The 21225-nt window shown below is 42.6% G+C and overlaps 1 protein-coding gene across 1 annotated transcript in view; it reads left to right on the plus strand.

Moving 5' to 3' along the window:
• IGF2BP2 (insulin like growth factor 2 mRNA binding protein 2) overlaps window positions 1-21225 on the plus strand; it is a 463616-nt gene that overhangs the window by 162838 nt on the left and 279553 nt on the right. Inside the window, exon 4 of the mRNA XM_078680475.1 lies at window positions 11802-11853. Coding sequence (XP_078536601.1) covers window positions 11802-11853 — 52 coding nt within the window. The remainder of the gene's footprint in view (window positions 1-11801; window positions 11854-21225) is intronic.

Below are 21225 nucleotides of genomic sequence, written 5' to 3' on the forward strand. Positions count from 1 at the left end.
CCTCCCCTCAACAGGATCATCTCCAATGCCGCTTCCCCTCCTACTCTCAGCCCCCACTATCCTCCCTACACCCCCACCACGGCTATCAGTCTCACAGACTACACCCTGACCCCCCCGCCTACCACCAATGCCCTCATTCATACCACCAACGTCCTCCCTACCTCATCCACACCCCTCCCGCCCAAAACCTCTCGCCTCCCTAACTCCATCCCACACACCAACACAACGCAGACCTGCTCGTACACCAGCCCTCTCTCCCACCTGCACACGAATTCCCTTGTCAGCCAATCACTCCTGACTGCCACCTCCACCCCCACCACCTCCCCCACGATGGAATACATCATGGCCACCCTCACTCAGATCAAAGAAGACATACACACCATCAAAGAACTACTCTCTACACACCCTATACACCTCTCACCCACCTCAACCTTCCCTCCCAACTTGTCCCCTACTGCGCCGGCTGACTCCCGCACTCAACACGCCCCACACCGGGCGTCAATCCCTGCTCATAGGCGCAGCAACTGCCCTCGGCCCCCGCATCACCCCCGCAACGTCTCACGCAACTACACCTCCCCGCCCAACCTGTCCCCCACCCTTCCGACTAACTCTCTCACTCAGCTATCCCCCAATCTGACCTCAATCCCAGGTCGTAATCGCAACAACCGCCCTCGCCGCACCCACAACTCTTCTTCTGACCTCGACACACTCACCCTTCTCCGCTCCTATGACCCAGCCCCCCAAAATAACACAACCACCCCACACCTCAACATTCCCACGATACACTCAAATCCCCTTAGACCGCCCACACTAAACAGCAGATTCTCCATCCCCAATAACCTTAGAAAAGTCCCTCTCTCTCTAGAACCATCTACCACCCTCAACACACCCCGTCTCAAATGCACTCTTCTCAACTGCAGATCAGCCAAGAAACATTCTGCCGCCATTGCTGACCTCCTCTTATCGCGGGACCTTGACCTAATCATCTTGACTGAAACCTGGCTAACTGAATCTTCTACACCTATAATGGACATCTTGGTTCCTCCCGACTACCACATTATCAGGCTCGACAGAACAGGCAAAATAGGTGGTGGAATCGCATGCATCTACAGGAACAACCTCTCTGTTCAGAAAGTCAATTCCACCTCCCTACCATCCCCAACATCCTGGGAATACATATGCCTTGACATTATTAGTGAGGGCAAACCGATATGCTCGCTTCACAGCATTTACCACCCACCCAGGGACAACTTCACCGTTTCCCAAGAAATAATGGAGTTGATCTCAACTAATTCCGGACGGCAACTCACCCAAATATACCTTGGTGACTTCAACCTCCACTGGAACGATCGCAGTGACGCGGTGGTAAATAGTCTTAAAAATTTCCTCGATGCCCTTAGCCTCACCCAAATATGCAACAGCCCGACCCACGAGAAAGGTTCTACCCTCGACCTGATCATCTCCAAAGAGGATTCTATCCAACTCGAGTCCATCCAACCCTGTGACTGGTCAGATCATCATATTGTCACATTTGTTATCAATGAAAAAGTCAAAGTTAACCCGGCTCAACTCTCCAAGCCCAAAGTCTGGAAAAGAGACTCGAAAAAGCTCAACCCAGGCTCTTTGCCCCCTAACAGTTGCAACCTCCTACTGCCACCGACAGGCGCTACAAACGTCCAAACTCTGACTGACCACTATCTCAACGCTATGTCCTCTATAATTAATGAGGCTGCACCCATGGAGCTGAAAAGAGTCTCTACTAAAATCTCCAAACCATGGTACGACGGGAGTCTCAATGAGGATAGACGAGACATGCGAATGGCAGAGCGTACCTGGAGATCAGCTCCCTCTGAAATGCACCTAAAAGAGCTGAAGAAAAAGAGAAACGCCTACTTCAGGAAAATAAAACGCTCAAAATCAGACTTCTTCAGCCTCCAACTCGACCAAGCAAAAAACCGCCCGAGAAAACTGTTTGAGCTAATCAGAACACAATCCAAGGAACAACCCCAACCGCTCAACACTAGGCATGGGGCACCCTCCTGTGAAGACTTCGCTGCTTTCTTTATCCAAAAAACTGACAAAATAAAAAGTGATCTCCTCATTGACGCAAGCCTCTACTCCAAACCACAATGCCTATCACCCACTGAACCAAAAAACAATGCTACATGGTCAACCTTCGGCACATACTCGGAAGAAGAAATTGGCAAACTGCTCAGCACCCTGAAACCATCCAATCACCTCACGGACCCCCTTCCTGCCTCCGCAGTAAAAGACTTTACCCCTTTGCTTCTCCCTCTCTGGACCAAAATTATCAACAGCTCTCTCCAACAAGGAAGCATACCTGACTCCCTCAAAGTTGGTCAGGTCACACCTCTACTAAAGAAACCTACAGCCGACCCCTCTGATCTCAACAATTACCGTCCCATCACCAATATTCCTACTCTCGCCAAACTGTTGGAAAAATGCGCACAACTACAATTGACTAAACACATTGAGCAATTTGATCTCCTCAACAGCCACCAGTCAGGCTTCAGAGCAGGACACAGCACAGAAACTGCTATGACTCACATAATTGATGACGCACTTCAAATGCTAGACCAAAACGACACCTGCCTCCTCATCCTTCTAGATCTCTCTTCAGCATTCGACACCGTTAAACATGAGAATCTACTAGAACTACTAAACACAAGAATGGGTTTATCTGGAACTGTTCTCAAGTGGTTCACGTCCTTTCTTCACAACAGGTCGCAGAAATTCAAGAGCAACAACCTGATGTCCTCGCCAATACCTGTAACGCTAGGCGTCCCCCAAGGATCCTCTCTATCCCCAACTTTGTTCAACCTAGTCATGGAACCTCTCACCTCCTTGCTACATGCATCCAACGTAAACTTTCACATGTACGCCGATGACCCTCAGCTATATCTCAAGCTACAATCCCCCAAAGACATCTTGCGTCTGAACTCAACGATCAGAAGCACCCAATCTTGGCTGGCTGATAACCACCTCAAACTCAACGCTATGAAGACTGAGTTCCTTCTGATCTCACCTCCCATGAAAATATCCACCACACAAACATGGCTTAAGCACCTAACAGCACTCAATGTCCAACCGACCATAGTGGATTCAGCAAAATCCTTAGGCATAACACTTGACACCAACCTCAACATGCAGCAACATATCAGCAAGGCAACAAAGGGAGCGAACTTCCAGATCAATACTCTGAGGAAACTTAAACCCTACCTCCCAGCCAAAGACTTCCAAACAGCAGTACAAGCGCTAGTCATCCCACGTATTGAATACGGCAGCACCGCCCTCTGTGGACTCCCCCTTACTACTACCGCACCACTAAGAGCTTCTCTGAATGCTGCAGCGAGACTCATCACTGGGTCAAAAAAGCACTCCCATATTACCCCTGACTTGAAATCCCTGAATTGGCTGCCTTTTGAAGCCAGAATACATCTGAAAATCGCCTGCATGACAAACAAGGCGGTACACCTAAACTCACCCGGCTACCTCGCTCAGAAACTGACAATCTCTGGGGGAATTAGAAACACGAGAGGCACAAACAATCTTCTGCTGAAACCTCGAAGATTCAGGAAGGAAAAAACATACAAGCGCTCCTTCTCAGGATTGGCGCCTAGGATTTGGAACTCACTCCCTCCCGAAACCAGGCTTATCTCTTCCACTACACTCTTTAAAAAAGAAGTAAAAGCTATCCTCATGGCTAAATACACTTGATCTATTATCTCGAACTCTGTTAACACCCTGCACCGATCTGTACTACATGCTTGACCCATTTACTTATCTGTATGAGTTGTCTTATTACTCACGTGATGGGCTTTGCAGCCACCTATCTGTACTGTATGATCTATTGATTTACTGTTTAACTATGTTCCCTCATGTACCCCTCTATGTAAAGCGCTCTGATATCTGTGAAGATCTTGTTCGCGCTATATAAAACTTTGAAAATAAATAAATAAAATAAACTCCGTCGCCTCCACTAGTTTCAACTGCCTTTGCATCCTCCGCAAGATCTTCAAATGGACCCCTCCACCCACTGCAGAATGACCGTCACCCATGCACTCATAACCAGCAGACTGGCCTACGGCAATGCCCTCTATGCCGGAAACAACAAAACTCTTCTACACGAACTCCAAACCATCCAGAACTCCGAAGCCAGACTCGTCCTGGGGACACCTCGTCACAAGCACATGACCCAACACCTACAAGGCCTCCACTGGCTCCCCGTTGAGAAGAGGGTCACCTTCAAGCTCCTCACCCACGGCTACAAATCCCTCAACAACATCGGATCCAAATACCTCAATGAGAGAGTTTTCTTCAACGTACCCAAGAGCAACCTCCGCTCCGCCGACCTCACCCTGGCAGAGGTCCCCCGCATCCGCAGAAACAGAACCGGCGGGAGAGAATTCTCCTACATCGCAGCCAAAACCTGGAAAGAGCTCCTGGTGAACATCATACGCTCCCCGACCCTGCACATGTTCAGGAAGGACCTCAAGACCTGGCTCTTCGACTGATCCGGAGCTGCCCCCCCACACCAGTGCCTTGAGACCCTCACTGGTGAGTAGCGCACTATACTGATTGATTGATTGATTGAAAGAACTGAAGCAGCTCTACGAGACTACACTCCCAGAACCCCTTTCCTTCTTAGGTAGTTTCTGTCCCCAGGTATTTGAATCAGTCTCCGAGTATTTTAAGGAACAGCCTCCTCACCCACCTAACTGACAACAGGATCAATTTATTCTAAAGAATCCAGTGTGTATTCCCTATTTATTAAAAATATAAAGCAACCTAAATATAATGAACAAAGGTTCTGCTGCATGCATCTGCATATGACAGACTCCTGTCGCCAGCGCATCGTTTGATCCCACACCAGAAGGTCCAGAAAGAGTGCAGAAGTAGGTGGGAGAGAGAGGCATCTTAACTGCGTCCCTCTCTAGTTGTAATTGTTTGGGCCAAACATCATTCACCCTTGTACGTGTGATGGCGTTGGTGTGCAAGAGTTTCACCCTATCCCATGTACTGAGGGCTAAAATTCATCAACTCTGACACCCTAAAGATGATATGCCAGTTTATGGAAACAGATGCTGATTGACAAAGAGTGTCAGCCCTAATAACCAATCAGTAGTGGATTATTCCCGCTCTTAGCGAGAGGGCAGGCAACAGAATAAATCTCATCAAATGTGAGGCATTAATCCGGTTTTATCCAGATGGATCAAATCCCCTGACTATCAAGAGTCTGTTAGCCTATATATTCACCAGGGCTTTCTTTTTGAGTAATCTGGAGGGTTAGGGCAAGATATGACACACACTTGCTGCCTCGTTTCCTCACCATATGTATAATCAATGGATAGGTTTGCTATTTACTTAATGATTCTTTTGAGTATGTGCGGGTTTCCGTGGTTATTAGCGAGCAGATTGTGGTGCAGTGAGCAGGCATCCTTTATATTCCGTACAGAAGAAAGTGCATCCTTTGCTGTTGTGATTAGGTGTGCAGCTGAGTTACTCAACAGAACTACTACCTTCACTAGAATTAGAAACACATTTCCTCAGCCCCTTGGCTGCTAAGCCTTTTCCCCAGACTGCTGAGCCCCTTTTTGCCTATATGCTGTAGTTCTGAGGTAAGCATCTAACCTTTTTTCCACATAAGGTATCCATGCACAATTTGTGTGCTTTTTTTCCAACATCCTGGGAATTCTAAAGGTACCCTGAATTTGTGGATATCCCTGGTAGGACCCAGAAAATAACCAAAATAAAGAGAAACGCTTTTAGGGAAAAATAGGAAAAACTATACTCCAAGAAAAATGGCAGCAACATAAAGTTTGCTGTGCTAAAGACCTAATTTTCCTGGCGTTCAGGAACATGCAGAGCTGAATCAAAAAACATATTTATTTACCACAGTTTTGGCATTTTCTTAAAGAAGTAGCCCATTTTTCCTAATATATGGGGTTTCAGCCTGCTTCCAGTTTGTGCTGGAAACCAGGGGAAACCCATGGATGATCCCAGAAATCTATAGACTTCTAAAACATAGTCCAAATTCTGAATTTGTGTAGATCCCTCAAGGTTTTCCCCCAAAAATTAACTGTTGAAATAAAAAATAAAATAAAAATGTTGGACAAAACGGTCATTTTTGACAATGTTTTCATTTGTAACTTCTTGTCACGATGGCCAATTTACAAAAGCAATATACCATTACATCTGCTAGATCCTTGGGGTTGCTGGGATATATAGGGCTTCTAGGTTTTCAAAGAACCCAAGGTACCCCCAGTGCCAACAACTTAACTGCACCTTACAATGAATTTTAATTGTGTACCTGGAATAAAGCAATTCATATGGTAAAATATAAAGATTTAAAAATGGGTATCAAGGAAACCTAGGTGTTTCTTAAATGGGCACAAGATAAAGAGTTTAGGAGCAGTGGTTATTTTTACATTTCCAAGTTTGTGGGTACCAATAGCTGCATGTGATTCAGAGGGCATTTTTCAAAAAGATTTCTTTCTTACACACTGTCTTACAATTGGAAGGCACACAAGTTGAGAAAAATAATTGATAACAACAAATCATCTGCTATTCTGTATTCCCACATGTCTTCAGATTAAAAAATGATACCTCACTTGTGTGGGTAGGTTTAGTGTTCGCAACAGTAAAGGGCACAAAACACAACATAGACACAGCACATTTTATCTACTGAAGACTGAAACATTTTTTTCAACGTGGCAAGCTGTGGATTTTGGGCCCTAGCCCAGGAGGCACCTAGCATACCTTCTTATTTTTTAAAAAGTAGACACAATAGGGAATCCATGTTGGGGTGACTTGTGTAGCTCTCAACAGGCATTCTTACAGAGAAGCCTTTGCAAACCTCAAACTAAAAACACATTTTTCTTCACATTCTGTTAGGAAAATGTCTGTAATTTACGAGTAGCCACACATATCCTACCACCCAGCATTCCCTCAAGTCTCCACATAAAAATACTACCTCGCTTGTTTGGGTAGGGCTAGGACCCACAGCAGGAAAGGTGCCAAAATGCAACATGGACACATCACATTTTTCTGCTCAAAATTGACTCTTTTTTTCAATGCGGATCAATCAATCAATCAATCAGGTCATTTGTAAAGCGCACTACTCACCCGTAGGGTCTCAAGGCGCTGATAGCTGTGGAGTTTGGGCCTTAGCTCATCAGATCCCTTAGGAAACCTACAAACTTGCACATTTCTTAAAACTAGACACCTAAGGGAGTACAGGGGGTTGACTTGCATGGCTCTCACCAGAAGCCCTTGAAATGCTAAAACTTTGACTAAAATAGCACATTTTCCTCACATTTGTGTGATGGAAAGTTTTGGAATCTGCAGGGAGCTACAAGTTTCCTGTCATCTAAGTTGCCAAATAAAAATGGTACCTCACTTGTGTGAGTAGGGCTAGTGCCCATGACAGGAAAGGCCCAAAAACGCAACGTGGGCATGTGACTTTTTTCCACTAAAAATTGACCCTATTTGGTTTTTTTTTTTTGCAATGTGCTAGCTAGCTGTGGAGTTTGGGCCCTAGCTCAGCCGGCACCCAAGGAAACCTAGCAAACCTGCATATTTCTGAAGACTAGACACCTAGAGGAATCCAGGGTGGGTTGGCTTGTCGGGTCCCTCCAAGTTTTCCTACCTAGAAAGTTTTGCATGCCACAAACTTTGGCTAAAACACACATTTTCCTCACATTTCTGCCAAGATGATGTCTGGAATCTGTGGGGAGCCACACGTTTTTTACCACTTGGCATTCCCCCAAGTCTCCCGATTAAAAATGGTATATATTTGTGTTGGTAGGCCTAGTTCCTGCAACAGAACAGGCCCCGAAATACAATTTGTAGACATCAACATTTCCTGTCACAAAAATAATCAGATTTGGCAATGGGGTATCTGCGTTTGTTGGGCCAGAGCTCGACGGTTACCCAGGGAAAACTACAAAACCCAGACATTTCTAAAAACTCGACATGCAGGTGAGTTTAAAGTGGTGTCTCGCGTGGATCCCATAAAGGTTTTTACCCACAATGCCCTACAAATCTAAAAATATGCCTATAATCGTACATTTTCCATACATTTCTGAGATCAGCTCGAGCAATATGTATAGCTGGTATTTTGAGATTTACAACTTCAAGCCATGCATCACAATGTGAATGGGGATTATGTGGGTAAATCTCTTCATTTCAGAGACTAGTATGTCACCTGAATGCAAAATAACCTTGAGTGGGGACAGAGTGTTCAAAGTCGAGCTTGTGAAAACTCATTCCTGAACGGCAGTTTTCAGGTGGTCGTGCGAGTTGAGATTCTTGTTTTATTTATTTTTAGAAATGTGGAAAAAGTCATTTGCACACTTCACAACTTTGTTGATGTGAGGTAGAATGGTGAAGGAAGACTCGAAGGAAAAAGCTCACAGATGTTACTAAACTGAGAGTGATAGTGAGAAGCTACTGCTGTCAAAACGCTTAAGAGAGGAGACAAATTTTAGCTAAGAAGAGATGAGGTGGGAATCTGCTTTCTATCGGTTCAGGCCTAAAAAGTATTTAGACATCCAAGAGCAACAGTCTCTGCAAGTAGTGCAAAAGCATCATTACAAAATGTCGAAAATTGGTTTTGCACTTGTAAAAAAAGGGCCACATAACCTATTCAAGCAAATGTACACATTGAATAGCTTTGTGAATTGGGCACTGCGTGTCTAAATCAGATGCAGAACGCTCTTGGAGAAAAAACAAGTTGACATCAGACAAAAACGCGTATCAGTCCTCCATGAAAGCATACAAACGAGCCCTCCACGTTGCAAAAAGTGCCTTTTATGAGGAAAAAATAAAAAGTTCCTCTTGTTCAGCCAAGGAGACCTTCTCCATCCTTAAAGAGCTCCTCCAGGTCCCTGATCCCCCACAGAAACCCATGGACCCCAAGGCAGCGGAGGAAAAATGCGTCAATCTGGCCACCTTCTTTGATGAAAAAATCAAAAAAATCATCACCTCCCTCCCTGCCTCTAATCCTGACATTATAATGAGAGCCAAGGAGTCGTCATATCCAGTCAATAAGCCACATCTAGCGGCGCTCGGCCCAGTTACAGAAGAGGAAGGGATGGCCACACTCATTTCAACTAAGAGCGGAGCCCCCAGTGACCCAGTTCCCATACGGTTCGTCAAAACCATCCCTCAGGCCATAGTCCCTCAATTGACGGCCCTCATTAACATATCGCTGGCACTAGGAGAAGTCCCTTCAAACTGGAAGGAGGCCGTCGTTAAAGGGCTTCTCAAAAAACCATCGCTAGATCCTGCAGACCTATCCAACTACAGACCTATCTCACTTCTCCCCTGGATAGGCAAGGTCGCGGAAAAATTAGCAAATAAAAAACTGTCACATTTCCTGGAGTCAAACCATCTCCTCAATGACTCACAGACGGGCTTTAGACCAGGTCAGGGTACGGACACCGCCCTCCTAGCAGCAGTAGAAAAGACCAGGGAAATTATCGACACTGGAGGATCAGTGGCAGTGGTCCTCCTGGACCTGAGTGCGGCCTTTGACACGGTCAGTCACCAGGTCTTAATCCATCGTCTCGATAACATCGGGGTGAAAGACAGGGCGCTAAAATGGCTCTCGTCCTTTCTCTCCCGACGCTCCTTCCAAGTATGGGAAGGTGAAAGCCGCTCCCCCTCCATTCCCCTCCAGTGTGGCGTGCCACAGGGCTCATCCCTGAGCCCCACGCTGTTCAACGTGTATATGGCCCCACTGGAGGAACTGGTGTCCCCATTTGGAATCTCCATAGTTAGCTACGCCGACGACACACAGCTGGTGGTAACGCTCTCCCACCCCAAGCTAGAGCCCTCCAATCTCCACGACTGCCTAGCTAGTGTACATCAGTGGATGAGTGACTCTGCCTTGAAATTAAACGGCTCCAAAACAGAGATCCTGCTCCTAGGGCATAACGCCATGAACCTCCCCCCTAACATCTGGCCCGCCTGCATGGGTGAACCCCCCACCCCCAAGACTGAGGTCAAAAGTCTCGGAGTATGGCTGGAGACTGATCTCACCTTCAGGACACAGGCAAGAAAGACTGCCGGCATTTGTTACGGACTACTGAGATCCTGCAGGAAGGTACTTCCTCTACTGCCCTTCCAATCGCGTCTCCTGCTGATCCAAGGCCTAATCTTATCTAGGCTGGATTACAGCAACGCCATTTACCTAGGATCTCCAGAATCCACCCTCCAAACGCTTCAAAAAGCTCAGAATGCCGCAGCCCGACTCCTAACAAACACCCCGGCAAGAACATCTGCCAAACCCGCACTGAGGACGCTGCATTGGCTCCCTATTAGGGAAAGAGTAACTTTCAAGGCCCTCTGTCTGGCCCACAAGGTACTGCACAATGCTGGCCCCCCTATCCTAGGTAAGTGGATTACACCTTACAGACCAACGAGAGCGCTCCGTTCCGAACATGGGAACTTCATCACGATACCCAAGGTGAAGAAGGCCCGGATCGGTGGCCGTCGTTTTTCGGTCAACACGGGAAAAAAATGGAACACACTCCCCCTGAGCCTCAGAACAGAACCAAATCTCCTTCGGTTCAGGAAGTCCCTCAAAACCCTACTCTTCCCCTGAGCCATCTTTCACCCCCGACTATCTCCCCTTGGTGAGTAAGAGGTTCAGCGCTGGGATACCCTCCGGGTGACTACGCGCTTTAGAAATCCTTTAAATAAAATAAATAAATAATAAGATGTGTATTTGCAGATTTAATCTTTTTATTCCGGTTGCTCCGCAGGCAAAATATTTTACCCCATGGAGAAACCTTCTGTCTCCAATAAAAAGGAGGCGTGACCCCCCCCTTTTCTCACCCTGATAACACTCTTACTCTTGCCTCTCAGAAGAGTACATTTGTTATTATCGTGGAATACTACTTGCAAGGGGTATGTGAATAACCTCAAACTTAGCAATTTGTTGATGTTCATCTAACTCCTGCAGGTGGGCCCACCTAGAAGTGCCCACAATCTCACTCTGACTCTAAATTCGTAAAAACGTAGCATACTGGCAGAATTTCCCTATTTGCAAATGCCCTTTCCGCATTTAAAATTCTGACAGTTATTTTGTAAAAAAACATTTTATTCATTATAAAGAAATCAAATCACATAACATATACACGCCCATCTGAAAAGAGATCATATGCTATTCTTGCATACGATTAACACAGACTTACCCGTCATTCCATTACCATAAGCAACCTACCAAACAGCTACCTTTGACAGACCTGAGTAAAGATACCCATGATAAACAACACCTAGAACACAATGATCGAATTAGTATGGTTGTTATTTTTCTTCAATCAGGATTGGGGATTTAAATTTGCAAACTGTTAATTTTATGCACCTAGTTAAATTCCAATGGTCAGTCATGCTCAAAGATAGGCAAGCCCATTGGGGCATTGGTGTAGGCTAAAACATAAGGATGGGGTAGCGCATAAAAGACACTGTGAAAAAAAAGTAATGGGGCAGAGAGTGGAGACGGGGTTAACTTAAGACAAAACAGCTGCAGTAACCTCCTCTCTTGCGGTGAAGCTGATCATCCACACCCCCTGCAAATAGAAGGCAACCTGCAGAATCTCTTGTAGGACCAACACTAACAACAATGTGGCAAGTTCTCCAATAACCCTGCAAGTGACATGAGGTTTGTGTGATGATGATGCGACTTGAATTGGTAACTAATTCTTGCAGACAAGTTATGTTTCAATTTACTGTTTTTGTGTTCACCCGGAATGATGCATATATTTATTTTTTAGGTGTTAGATGGGCTATTAGCTCAGTACGGGACAGTGGAAAATGTAGAACAAGGTAAGATAACAATCCAACTACATACAAAGTATTATCACTAATCTTTAAATGACACTCTAATTTTAAGATGTTTGTCTCGTGGATAGAATCTATTATCAGCAATTTTACATATAGACTTATATTTCATAGTCTAGTGTTCTGAAATGAACTAAAAAAATGTTAGTTCAAATGATCAAGTTCAATGTGTGGTTTAACCATTGTATTTGCAGTATTGCCCTATCGAATTTCTTGTGTGCCCTTCTGCAGTGTAAAACATTCAGAAAAACCTATTCATTCTTGATGGTTAAAATCTCAATTTCATTTTTCTTCTCAAAATTGCATTATACTACCCCTGATTCCACTTTCGTTGCACAATTGTAGGGCACCACGCCTTCAAACAGCAGTACGTTATATATTGTATACACCTACAACTACCTAAAATAGCTCTGCACATTGCTTCATTGTCTCCATCATGGAGTGGTGGTACATTGTTTACCATTTTTTAGGCAGGATCTCAATATATGACTCAAGGTCCCGAATAAAAACATTCATTTACGACCATCTTCTTTCAAGGGACGCCTTAAGAACACAAACTGGTGTGCACAGTTAAATGGTATTTTATAAAAGGGTCAGAATATTCCAAGACTTGCTATAACAAAAATCCTCTCTATGATGAATGACCTTGTACCATTTCACTAACCAGTTAGACTCAGTCTTGATTTAGCAGACTAATACCGTATATACACATCAAAAGGCAAAATGTAAAATTGAACATTTTACATTGCTATTTAAATGTGAATGAATTTGAAAGTGGAAGCTACAAATGAAGTTGGTATACTTACAGCAAAACGCCATGCTAAAGTTTAACATATCGCTGCCCTTTAGAAATAAAACCACATTTTGAATAGCTCCAACTTTCCAATTAAAAATATTTGTTTTCTTTTTGTGTGTGCATTAAAGTTTCATAATTCGTGTATTTTTGATGTGTACTGGTTTCTGTCTTTTTGTATGTTGTTTTTGAGGCCCAAATCATAGAAGTTGGTAAGGCTAGGGTAGGGTCTCTGCTTCCAGTAGTGAATCGTGGACGGTCTACAAAAGTAAGAAAGTTGAGCACAACAGGGGCAGAGAGGCCCTCTCTTGACTCTGTTGCCTTTGCTATGTCCGTGACAATTATAGGTCTTGCTTTTCCGTTTTCAATGTGTACACCTCTTTGATAGTTGTTGTTATGATGGTTTTCTCTTTCCTCTGTGATCTGCCGCGCGCAGTTGACGGGTCATCCTTGGAACTATAGTTTGTTCCAGGTTCTCCGGTCATTCTGGAGTGGCAGTTGCTGAGGCAGGAGCTCAGATGCTTGGAAGAAACTACAAATAAACTTTACTTACTTTTAAATGAAACTTCTGGTTGTCTCTTACCTGAACATTTTGGCGACGATCTTCAGGTGACTTAGATGACTTCAAACAACACGGATCCAGCGCATCGTCCATCTCACAGTTTATTATCCAGGATCAGGGGGTTGGTAATCGTACCTCGAGTCTTCAAGAACGGAAGTATTGTTTATTTTCATTATTTCCGTTTCTGATTTGCCCGATTTTGTCAGCCCTGAGACTGGTTGCGCGCGCATCCTGTTTAGCGCGTTACTAAGCAACCACAGTTTCTCGTTAATCCCAGCTGACGCTGTGGAAATTGGTTGCGCACTCATTCCATACGGCGCGTTGCCATGCAACAACAATGACTTTGTACTTCACAACAACGTAGGACGTAAAGACATGATGTGCGGCCATTTTGTATGCACTTTTGTTCGTATTACCAACCACGTCTTGCCAACCACAAGTGACTCTGTACTCCACAACAATGCAAAGAACGGAACGTGCGGCCATTTTGTCTGCACTTTGGTTCATTTATTGCCAACCACGTCTTGCCAACAACAAGTGCCTTTTTCATTGAAGAGTCATGTATCCAACCACAAACTATATTTGATATATTTATTTTTGGCGACTTTCTCTTATTTATTGTTGCCAACCAGCAGAACTGTTCAGAATATTGATTTTTTAAAAATTGTTTATTTTACTCCTGCCTTAGCTTAAATCCGCTTAAACCTCCATCATTAATATTCCTTTGCATTTTTGCATGTTCTTTCGTCCAGTTGTGTACTAGCTTTTTCATGGCTACCAGTCAAACGATAGCCCCTCCTCCACATTTCCTTATTGAAGGTGACACCCCTTCAATTGAATGGGAGGGTAATGAGGCAAAACAAAGACTTTCGAAGTACTTTGGAAAACAAGTCAACATTGTTATGCAAAGGCACAAATTTTATACAGTTCCTCAAAAGGATAAAGAAATTGTTGATCAAATGGTAACCCGTTTACGAGAACTATCTGTTAAGTGTGATTTTGGTCTGATGGCTGATCAACTTATCAGAAACCAATTGATTGTACAATGTAAGAATAAGAGGATGCAAGAGAAGCTGTGGGCAGCTAAGAATCCTTCATTAATGGAAGCAATTGCTATTGCTAAAGTCGTTGAGGAATCAGAAAAATGCATGCAAGAGATGCACGCTCTTGAAGCAAAGAAAGAAGACACAGTAAATGTTGTCAACAAAAATGATAAAGACACTTCTTCTGACATTGATAACAAGACTACTGATGCTAAACCTACATTTTCTGATCCTAAAACAAAGCCAAAAGGAACTTTCTCTGACAACAAAAACAAATTTGTGGGTTTTTATCGTTGTGGGAGTATGACTCATGCTGCAGATTTTTATGGATGCTTTGCTCGAGATAAATGATGTAAGAAATGTGGGAAGAGAGGTCACATCAGCAAAGTGTGTAGAAATCCATTTATGAATAGGGTTGCATCATAAGACTTCGTTTCCCCTGACATTTCTCTTTGTATTGAAGATGATTGTCCTTGTGTTTTACAAAGACCTAAAGCTACCTTCGTCTTGAATGGTGTTTCAGTGACACTCTTAGTTGATCCAGGTTCAATGTTCACCATTATTCACTTTTGCATGTTTAAAGATTGTTTGCGTAATATTTCACTCTCGATTAGTGATATCACACCCAAAGGGTATGGGGGTGAAGTGATTAATGTTAAGGGTGTCATGGAAACTACTTTTAAATTTAAGGGAAGGTCGGCTTTGGGAAAAGTTTACATTTCTGAAGATGGTCCAGCAATTCTATGTTGGGTTCAACAACATGACCTGCACATTATTTTAGATCCAAGATCTGTTGACAAAGTTTTGGTTGTTGAAGACTTTCCCAATATAGATTCTGAGTTGACAAAATATAATGCGGTTTTTCGCTCTGATCTGGGTAAGCTTTTGGGCTATGTCCATGAAATCAAACTTAGGGACAATGTGCAGCCGGTCAAACATACCCTTAGGAGAATTCCTATTGCCATACAAAAGGAAGTTAGGGAGATGCTTGAGGACATGCAGAAGCAAGACATCATAGAACCGGTTGAGGCCTCAGAGTGGCTTTCTCCGGTGGTCGTTACCCCAAAAAAGTATGTTAAGCTTTGTTTTTGTGTGAACCTCGGGTCTCTTAATCAGAACATTATCGTTGATAAATTCCCTCTTCCTAATATCTCGGAGATGGCACTCTTGATGGATAAGGACACATTTTTCAGCAAACTCGATCTTAGGTCAGCCTATCATCAAGTAGTACTACATCCTGATTCTTGGAATTTAACTGCATTTTTAACAATTAAAAGTGTTTTTCAATTTAAAAGACTTTCTTTCGGTCTGGCTTCCGCAGCCAGCGTTTTTTAGCATATGATGCATTCTTTATTGAAGGGTTTGAATCATGTACATTATGTTCAAGATGATATCCTAATAACTGGTGATGATGAATTAGAGCATAATTCTAATTTAGCTTAAGTGTTACAAATTTTACGTAATGCTGGTCTTACCTTGAGAAAGGATAAATGAAAATTTCTATTGTCTGAAATAGATTATCTTGGATATACCATTTCCCAATCTTGAGTCAAACCAAAAGAAGATTTTTTAAAAGCCTTGCGCCTACTCCTTCTAACAAGGATCAACTTAAATCATTTTTGGGGTTAGTTGAATACTATTAGTTTGTTTCTAATTTTGCTCATAAAACTGAAGCTCTACGCTTATTGCTTAGAAAAGGAGTACAGTTTGCTTGGGAAGCTCAACAAAATGAAGCTTTTGTTAACATAAGAAATGAAATTGTCAATGCAGGTATCCTCACTACTTTTGAACCTGGTAGAGACACTTACATTACAGTTGATGCAAGTGCTCATGGGATTGGTGCTATCCTTTCACAAAGAAAAAATGGTATTGAGAAAACAATGGCTTTCGCTTCTCGCACGCTTTAGCGGCTGCATGGGGCGTGTTGCATTTTCACACGTATGTGTGGGGATCACAGTTTTCTTTGAGGACAGACCACAAGCCTCTCATAAGAATTTTATCCCCCAGGTGGCGCAAATAATGGTCCTCCCAGGTTGATGCGATTTGCTGCCAAATTACAGGACTTCACATATAAGTTGGAACATATTTCTGGTTAGAAGAACATTAAAGCTGATTGTTTATCTCGCCTACCCATCCAGTCTGAACACTCTAGTGAATTTGAGGAAGAGAATGTTTGTCTGGTAGCAAATATAGAGGATGTATGCTCAGATGAATTTAAGTCTATTTCCAGAGAAGAGTGGCATCAAGCGGTTAGCGAAGATTCTGATTTTGTTGAACTAATTAATGCTATACGCATTGGCTGGAAGCGTGAGGGTGATGTATAGCCTTCTCTGCGTAGCTTTGTCAAATTATAAGATGAGCTGAGTGTTGGAAGGTCTAATGATTTGGTGATAAGAGGTGAAACATTTGTTTCCACCTCAGTCTCTGAAGAAGAAACTTTTTCTTTTGGCCCATGAGGGTCATCTTGGACAAACTATGACCATCAAACGTCTAAAAGCAAATTTTTGGTGGACAGGGATTGATGACGATGTTCGTGGTTGGGTTAAAGATTGTTCTTTGTGTAAGGAAAGCGAAAAGAGTTTGAAGATTAATTCTCAAACTCCTGGTACTATCTCTTTTCTTGCAGATTTGCCTTCGGAAAAGGTTTATTTGGACTTCATTGGTCCGATGGACTTTCTCTCTTCTGAGTTTCGCTTTGCAAAGGTTTTAGTCGAAGTATGTTCACGTTGGGTGTAGAGTTTTTGTGAAATATTACTACTGACAATGCTATTAATCATCTTAGGTCTATGTTTTTAAAGGAGAGTTTTCCCCGTGTGCTAGCTACAGATAATGGCACCCAATTAACTTCATTGGCCATGCGTAATTTTCTTTCAAATCATGGAATCAGGCATATGTGTACTTCATTATATAATCCACAAGGCCACGGCAAAGTGGAACGCATGAATAGAATGGTGAAAGGTACTATTCAATTAGACCTTCAGGGTGGACGTGGCATTCAAAGAGCTGTGGAGGATATGCTGTGGTCATATATTACCACTGTCCATAGTGTGACCAATGTTGTTCCTTTTGAGAAAATGCGAGGTAGAGTGGCAAAAACAAAGTTAATTCCTCATTGGCTGCATGAAGAGAACACTGCTTCTCCCAACGAAAGTAATGTTACCAAAACTGGAAGAGTGGAAGTGGGGGATTTTGTCAAGGTTAAATTAGGCAGAGGAGAGTTTGGGTTGAATACATTTTCCGATCCTCTTAGAGTTAAAGAGTTTCACAGATGGCATGTTGTTTTAGAAAACAGTCAATGTTGGAATTGTAGGAGGATTGCTTGTATTCCAAGAAAGATTCTGCTACTTGTAATGAAGGGCCTCTTTTGCAACAACCTACTTCTTGTAAAGATTTTCATGAGGTCAAACAAGCGAAACCTGTACGAGAGAGTTTTCCGAGGAGATATGATGATTTTGTTGGGTATTGATTTCTCCTTTTCCTGTTCTTTAGGAAAGAAGATGGTTCTTAAATGTATTATACATTTATTATAACTGTTTATTCTATATTTTGCTTATGTTGTTTCATTGTTATATTTCCTTTTTCTACATATTTGGTATGATCCTTTGTTCTCTTTTGGCAAGTTTTTATTATTGCAATATTGATGTATTGTGTATCACTATTTTTTTGTTTGTTTCTATAAGAAAAGAAGATATGTTATGATGGTTCTCTCTTTCCCCTGTGAACTGCTGTGCGGAGTTGATGGGTCAGCCTTGGAACTCTAGTTTGTTCCAGGTTCTCCGGTCATTCTGGATTTGTGGTTGCTGAGGCAGGAGCTCAGATGCTTGGAAGAACCTACAAATAAACTTTACTTACTTTTAAATTAAACTTCTGGTTGTCACCTACCTGAACAGTTGTAAACCCTCCACTTTGCACAGTACAGTCTGTAATCAGCTATTTGATCTTTTAATAGCAACAGCTAGGAATCTTAACTGACCCACATAGTGCAGTTCTTACCAAATACGGCCTGTTGATTATCACACTGATCTCTTCCCTTTCACACTGAATCCTGTCTACTATCCTTAGCACAATAAGCAGAGATTAAAATAGCTTAGTTATTATGTAGCTGGTTTGTGCCTCCTATTGCTATTTCGTGTATAGCACTGTATATGAATCGCAGTAGTATACCGTTTTTTTTATTCCTCTTCTCTTCACTAACACATGGTACCCCTATCTGCTTTATTTATTAAATATGCATGCCGCGCAACTGTAAAATCTTTCCAAAAAGTATTCACAAGAATTACTTCTAAAACTGTAAGTTAAAGTGGAACCTTTGTATTCATTCACATAATCCTAGATATGGTGTGTGCAGAAGCACATCAGTGCATGTGCTCCACCATGTAAAAGGAGGCTGAAGCTCTCTCACTTTCCCAGTGTTCCATCAGCCACAAGACTGAGCCATCTTTATGCAAGTAAGCGCGCATGTGTCGTATTCTGTGCCTAATCCTACACATCATCTGTGTAGATGGAATAGTGTTTCTTAGAGAGATGTCCCCTCCACAGATTGAGAGGGTAGAGTAGGTGAATGAAGCATCTGTCTTTTGGTTGCTGAAGGGCCGACCAGCACAGGGTGGGTCTACCCACCTTTCCTGGCATTTCTCCAGTATTGATTGACATGTGAACCATTATCTTTCAAGTAGCTGGGGGGTGCTGAAATTCTACTACCATTTATTTTCTGTCCCTCAAATGTGCCCCTTGTCCTTCTAAGAGGGACTCCTAAAACTCAAACATCGCCTCCTTGTGCTGTAACACTGATAGACTGTTGCACACTGTCCCTTCTCCCCTTTGTCCAGCAGATAGTTACTGGTTTCATATTTGTACCTAAGGGCAACATTCCGGATCTGTTGATGGATCAGTTTTGGGCCAATCACTTGACAGGAAAGCAAGGAGACATTCCAAAGTGAGCTTGAAGGACCACAGTTGACAGGTTTGCTCTATGTCTTTGCTTTGCACTAGCTCTGCTCCAAACATACTATGTATACCAAACTTCAAAATAGGTAAAGGTTGTTTCTAGAGCTGAAGGTTTTTACAATCTAACTTTTCTCAATGCTGGCAGAAAGGTGCAGAATTGGAAGGGTCTTAGTTACATGTAGAAATCAGACTGGTTTGGGGCAGTCGTCACAAGGGAAGAACATAATTTGCGAATTTAGTCATCAGTAAGCATACCATCCAAACTCACACTTTTCTTTCCTGGTTGCAAGAAGTTAGAACTAGTTATATGTTCAAATTTGGATTGTTGCCGCAGTTATGACACTCTGATCCTGTTTAGAACTGCTATTAATGATCCAGCTTTATCAGAAGCAAACATGTATACATCTAATTTCTGCAGTTCACAAGAACCGGACAATATATATTCACATGTAGATTTTCTGCAGATGACCAAATCAGCAATTATAAAAAACTTGTTATATATCTTTTGTTTATCATTTATTCTTCTGCTTAACCTCTAGTATGGCTCTAACGTTTGTTTGTTTTCTCGTTAGGCGTGTTCCCTCTCCACATCTATAAGATAAGATACTTTGAGACTACTGTGTAGTGCATGGAACTTTTACGTCTACCCAAGTAGAAGCCATAAAATATTACTCTAGAGTTTGAGAGAGAAAGACTGCTACTCTCTCCTTAACAGATGGGGATGGGAGAGGAACACAGCCTCCCAAATGATTACTCACTGCAGAATCAAAAGTGACAAAACCAAAAATATGGAGACAAAATGCAAAATGTTGTGTCCGCATTTTCTTCCTTTCGTGCACATCAACTTTAACATAGCGAGTCAGTCAAAATAAGTTTTTTTCGAGTTACAACCCATTAAAACTGGAAGATACAATAAAACATATTACATAACCACACTTGTGATAAAAAAAGTACAATTTAAAACATCTCTTTATGCTATTGCGCAGAAGCATCATAACAGCAGCACTTATAGAGTAAGACTGGGCTTTAAAAATGGCAGTGGGTTCAAAGATTGGTATCTGGTTGGCACCTCACCCAGGGAGCAGATGGGTGGCTTGAGACTGCAAACACCACATATCTACTAGAGTTATCAAATTTTCAACTATTCTCTTTGTGTCACTTCTGTCAACAGTTATCAATTTTTAGCGACTTGATTTCTCGGGTTAAAATGTATTTAAATGTATAACTATTTAAATGTAAAGTGTGGTTCAGTCTCATTCCAGCAAGACTTACATTTTCAGTCTCATCCCAGTAAAACTTACATTTTGATATTCTCTACTTTAGAAGGAGTCTTTGGGTGAGTGAGCCCTTGCAACCGTTTTTGGCCAGATTTTCCTGCAGCTATAGCTTTTACTGTTTTGATCGTTTTAGTCCCCATACCAGACACAATGGAGTCCAGGCTTAACCATATCTCTGGTATGCATCTGCTCAGCCACACCACAAATGTGTCTAAACCAAGCAAGTAACCTATTGCCAGCAAGACCCTGTTCTTTCCGTAGACATTCTCTGAAATTGCTTCACTCTGGGCCCCCCCCCAACCTGTACCCAATGCAAAAGTGGTCAGAGTTTGGCTAGAGTAGAACTACCATTAATCTGCATGATCTCTTGTAAGACATATGGTTGCGCCTTTGCGGTGAACCAGATGATTTCTTGACCTTGTATATTTAATCTTTATTTCGGCCATGCGGCCATCAAAGATACACAACAACATAAAGCATATACACCATAAAACATCATCAATAGCAATAAGACATATTTACACATATAAAATCGTTCATATCTGTAGGTTAAAACTATCAGGGTTACATATAGGAGACTGGAGCTAACTCAAGGACCGTGACTTCAGCAAACTGGTGCGACATTGGTAAGAAATTTAGCCAGTGCAAACACAGTTGGACTCGAAAGATCAGTTTTTAAAATTCTATACTTTGGGAGATACTCTCTGCCACCAAGGTTTCTAATAAGTGGGAGAA

This window comes from Lissotriton helveticus, chromosome 3_1 (assembly GCF_964261635.1).
Source record: "Lissotriton helveticus chromosome 3_1, aLisHel1.1, whole genome shotgun sequence".
Lineage (NCBI taxonomy): Eukaryota > Metazoa > Chordata > Amphibia > Caudata > Salamandridae > Lissotriton > Lissotriton helveticus.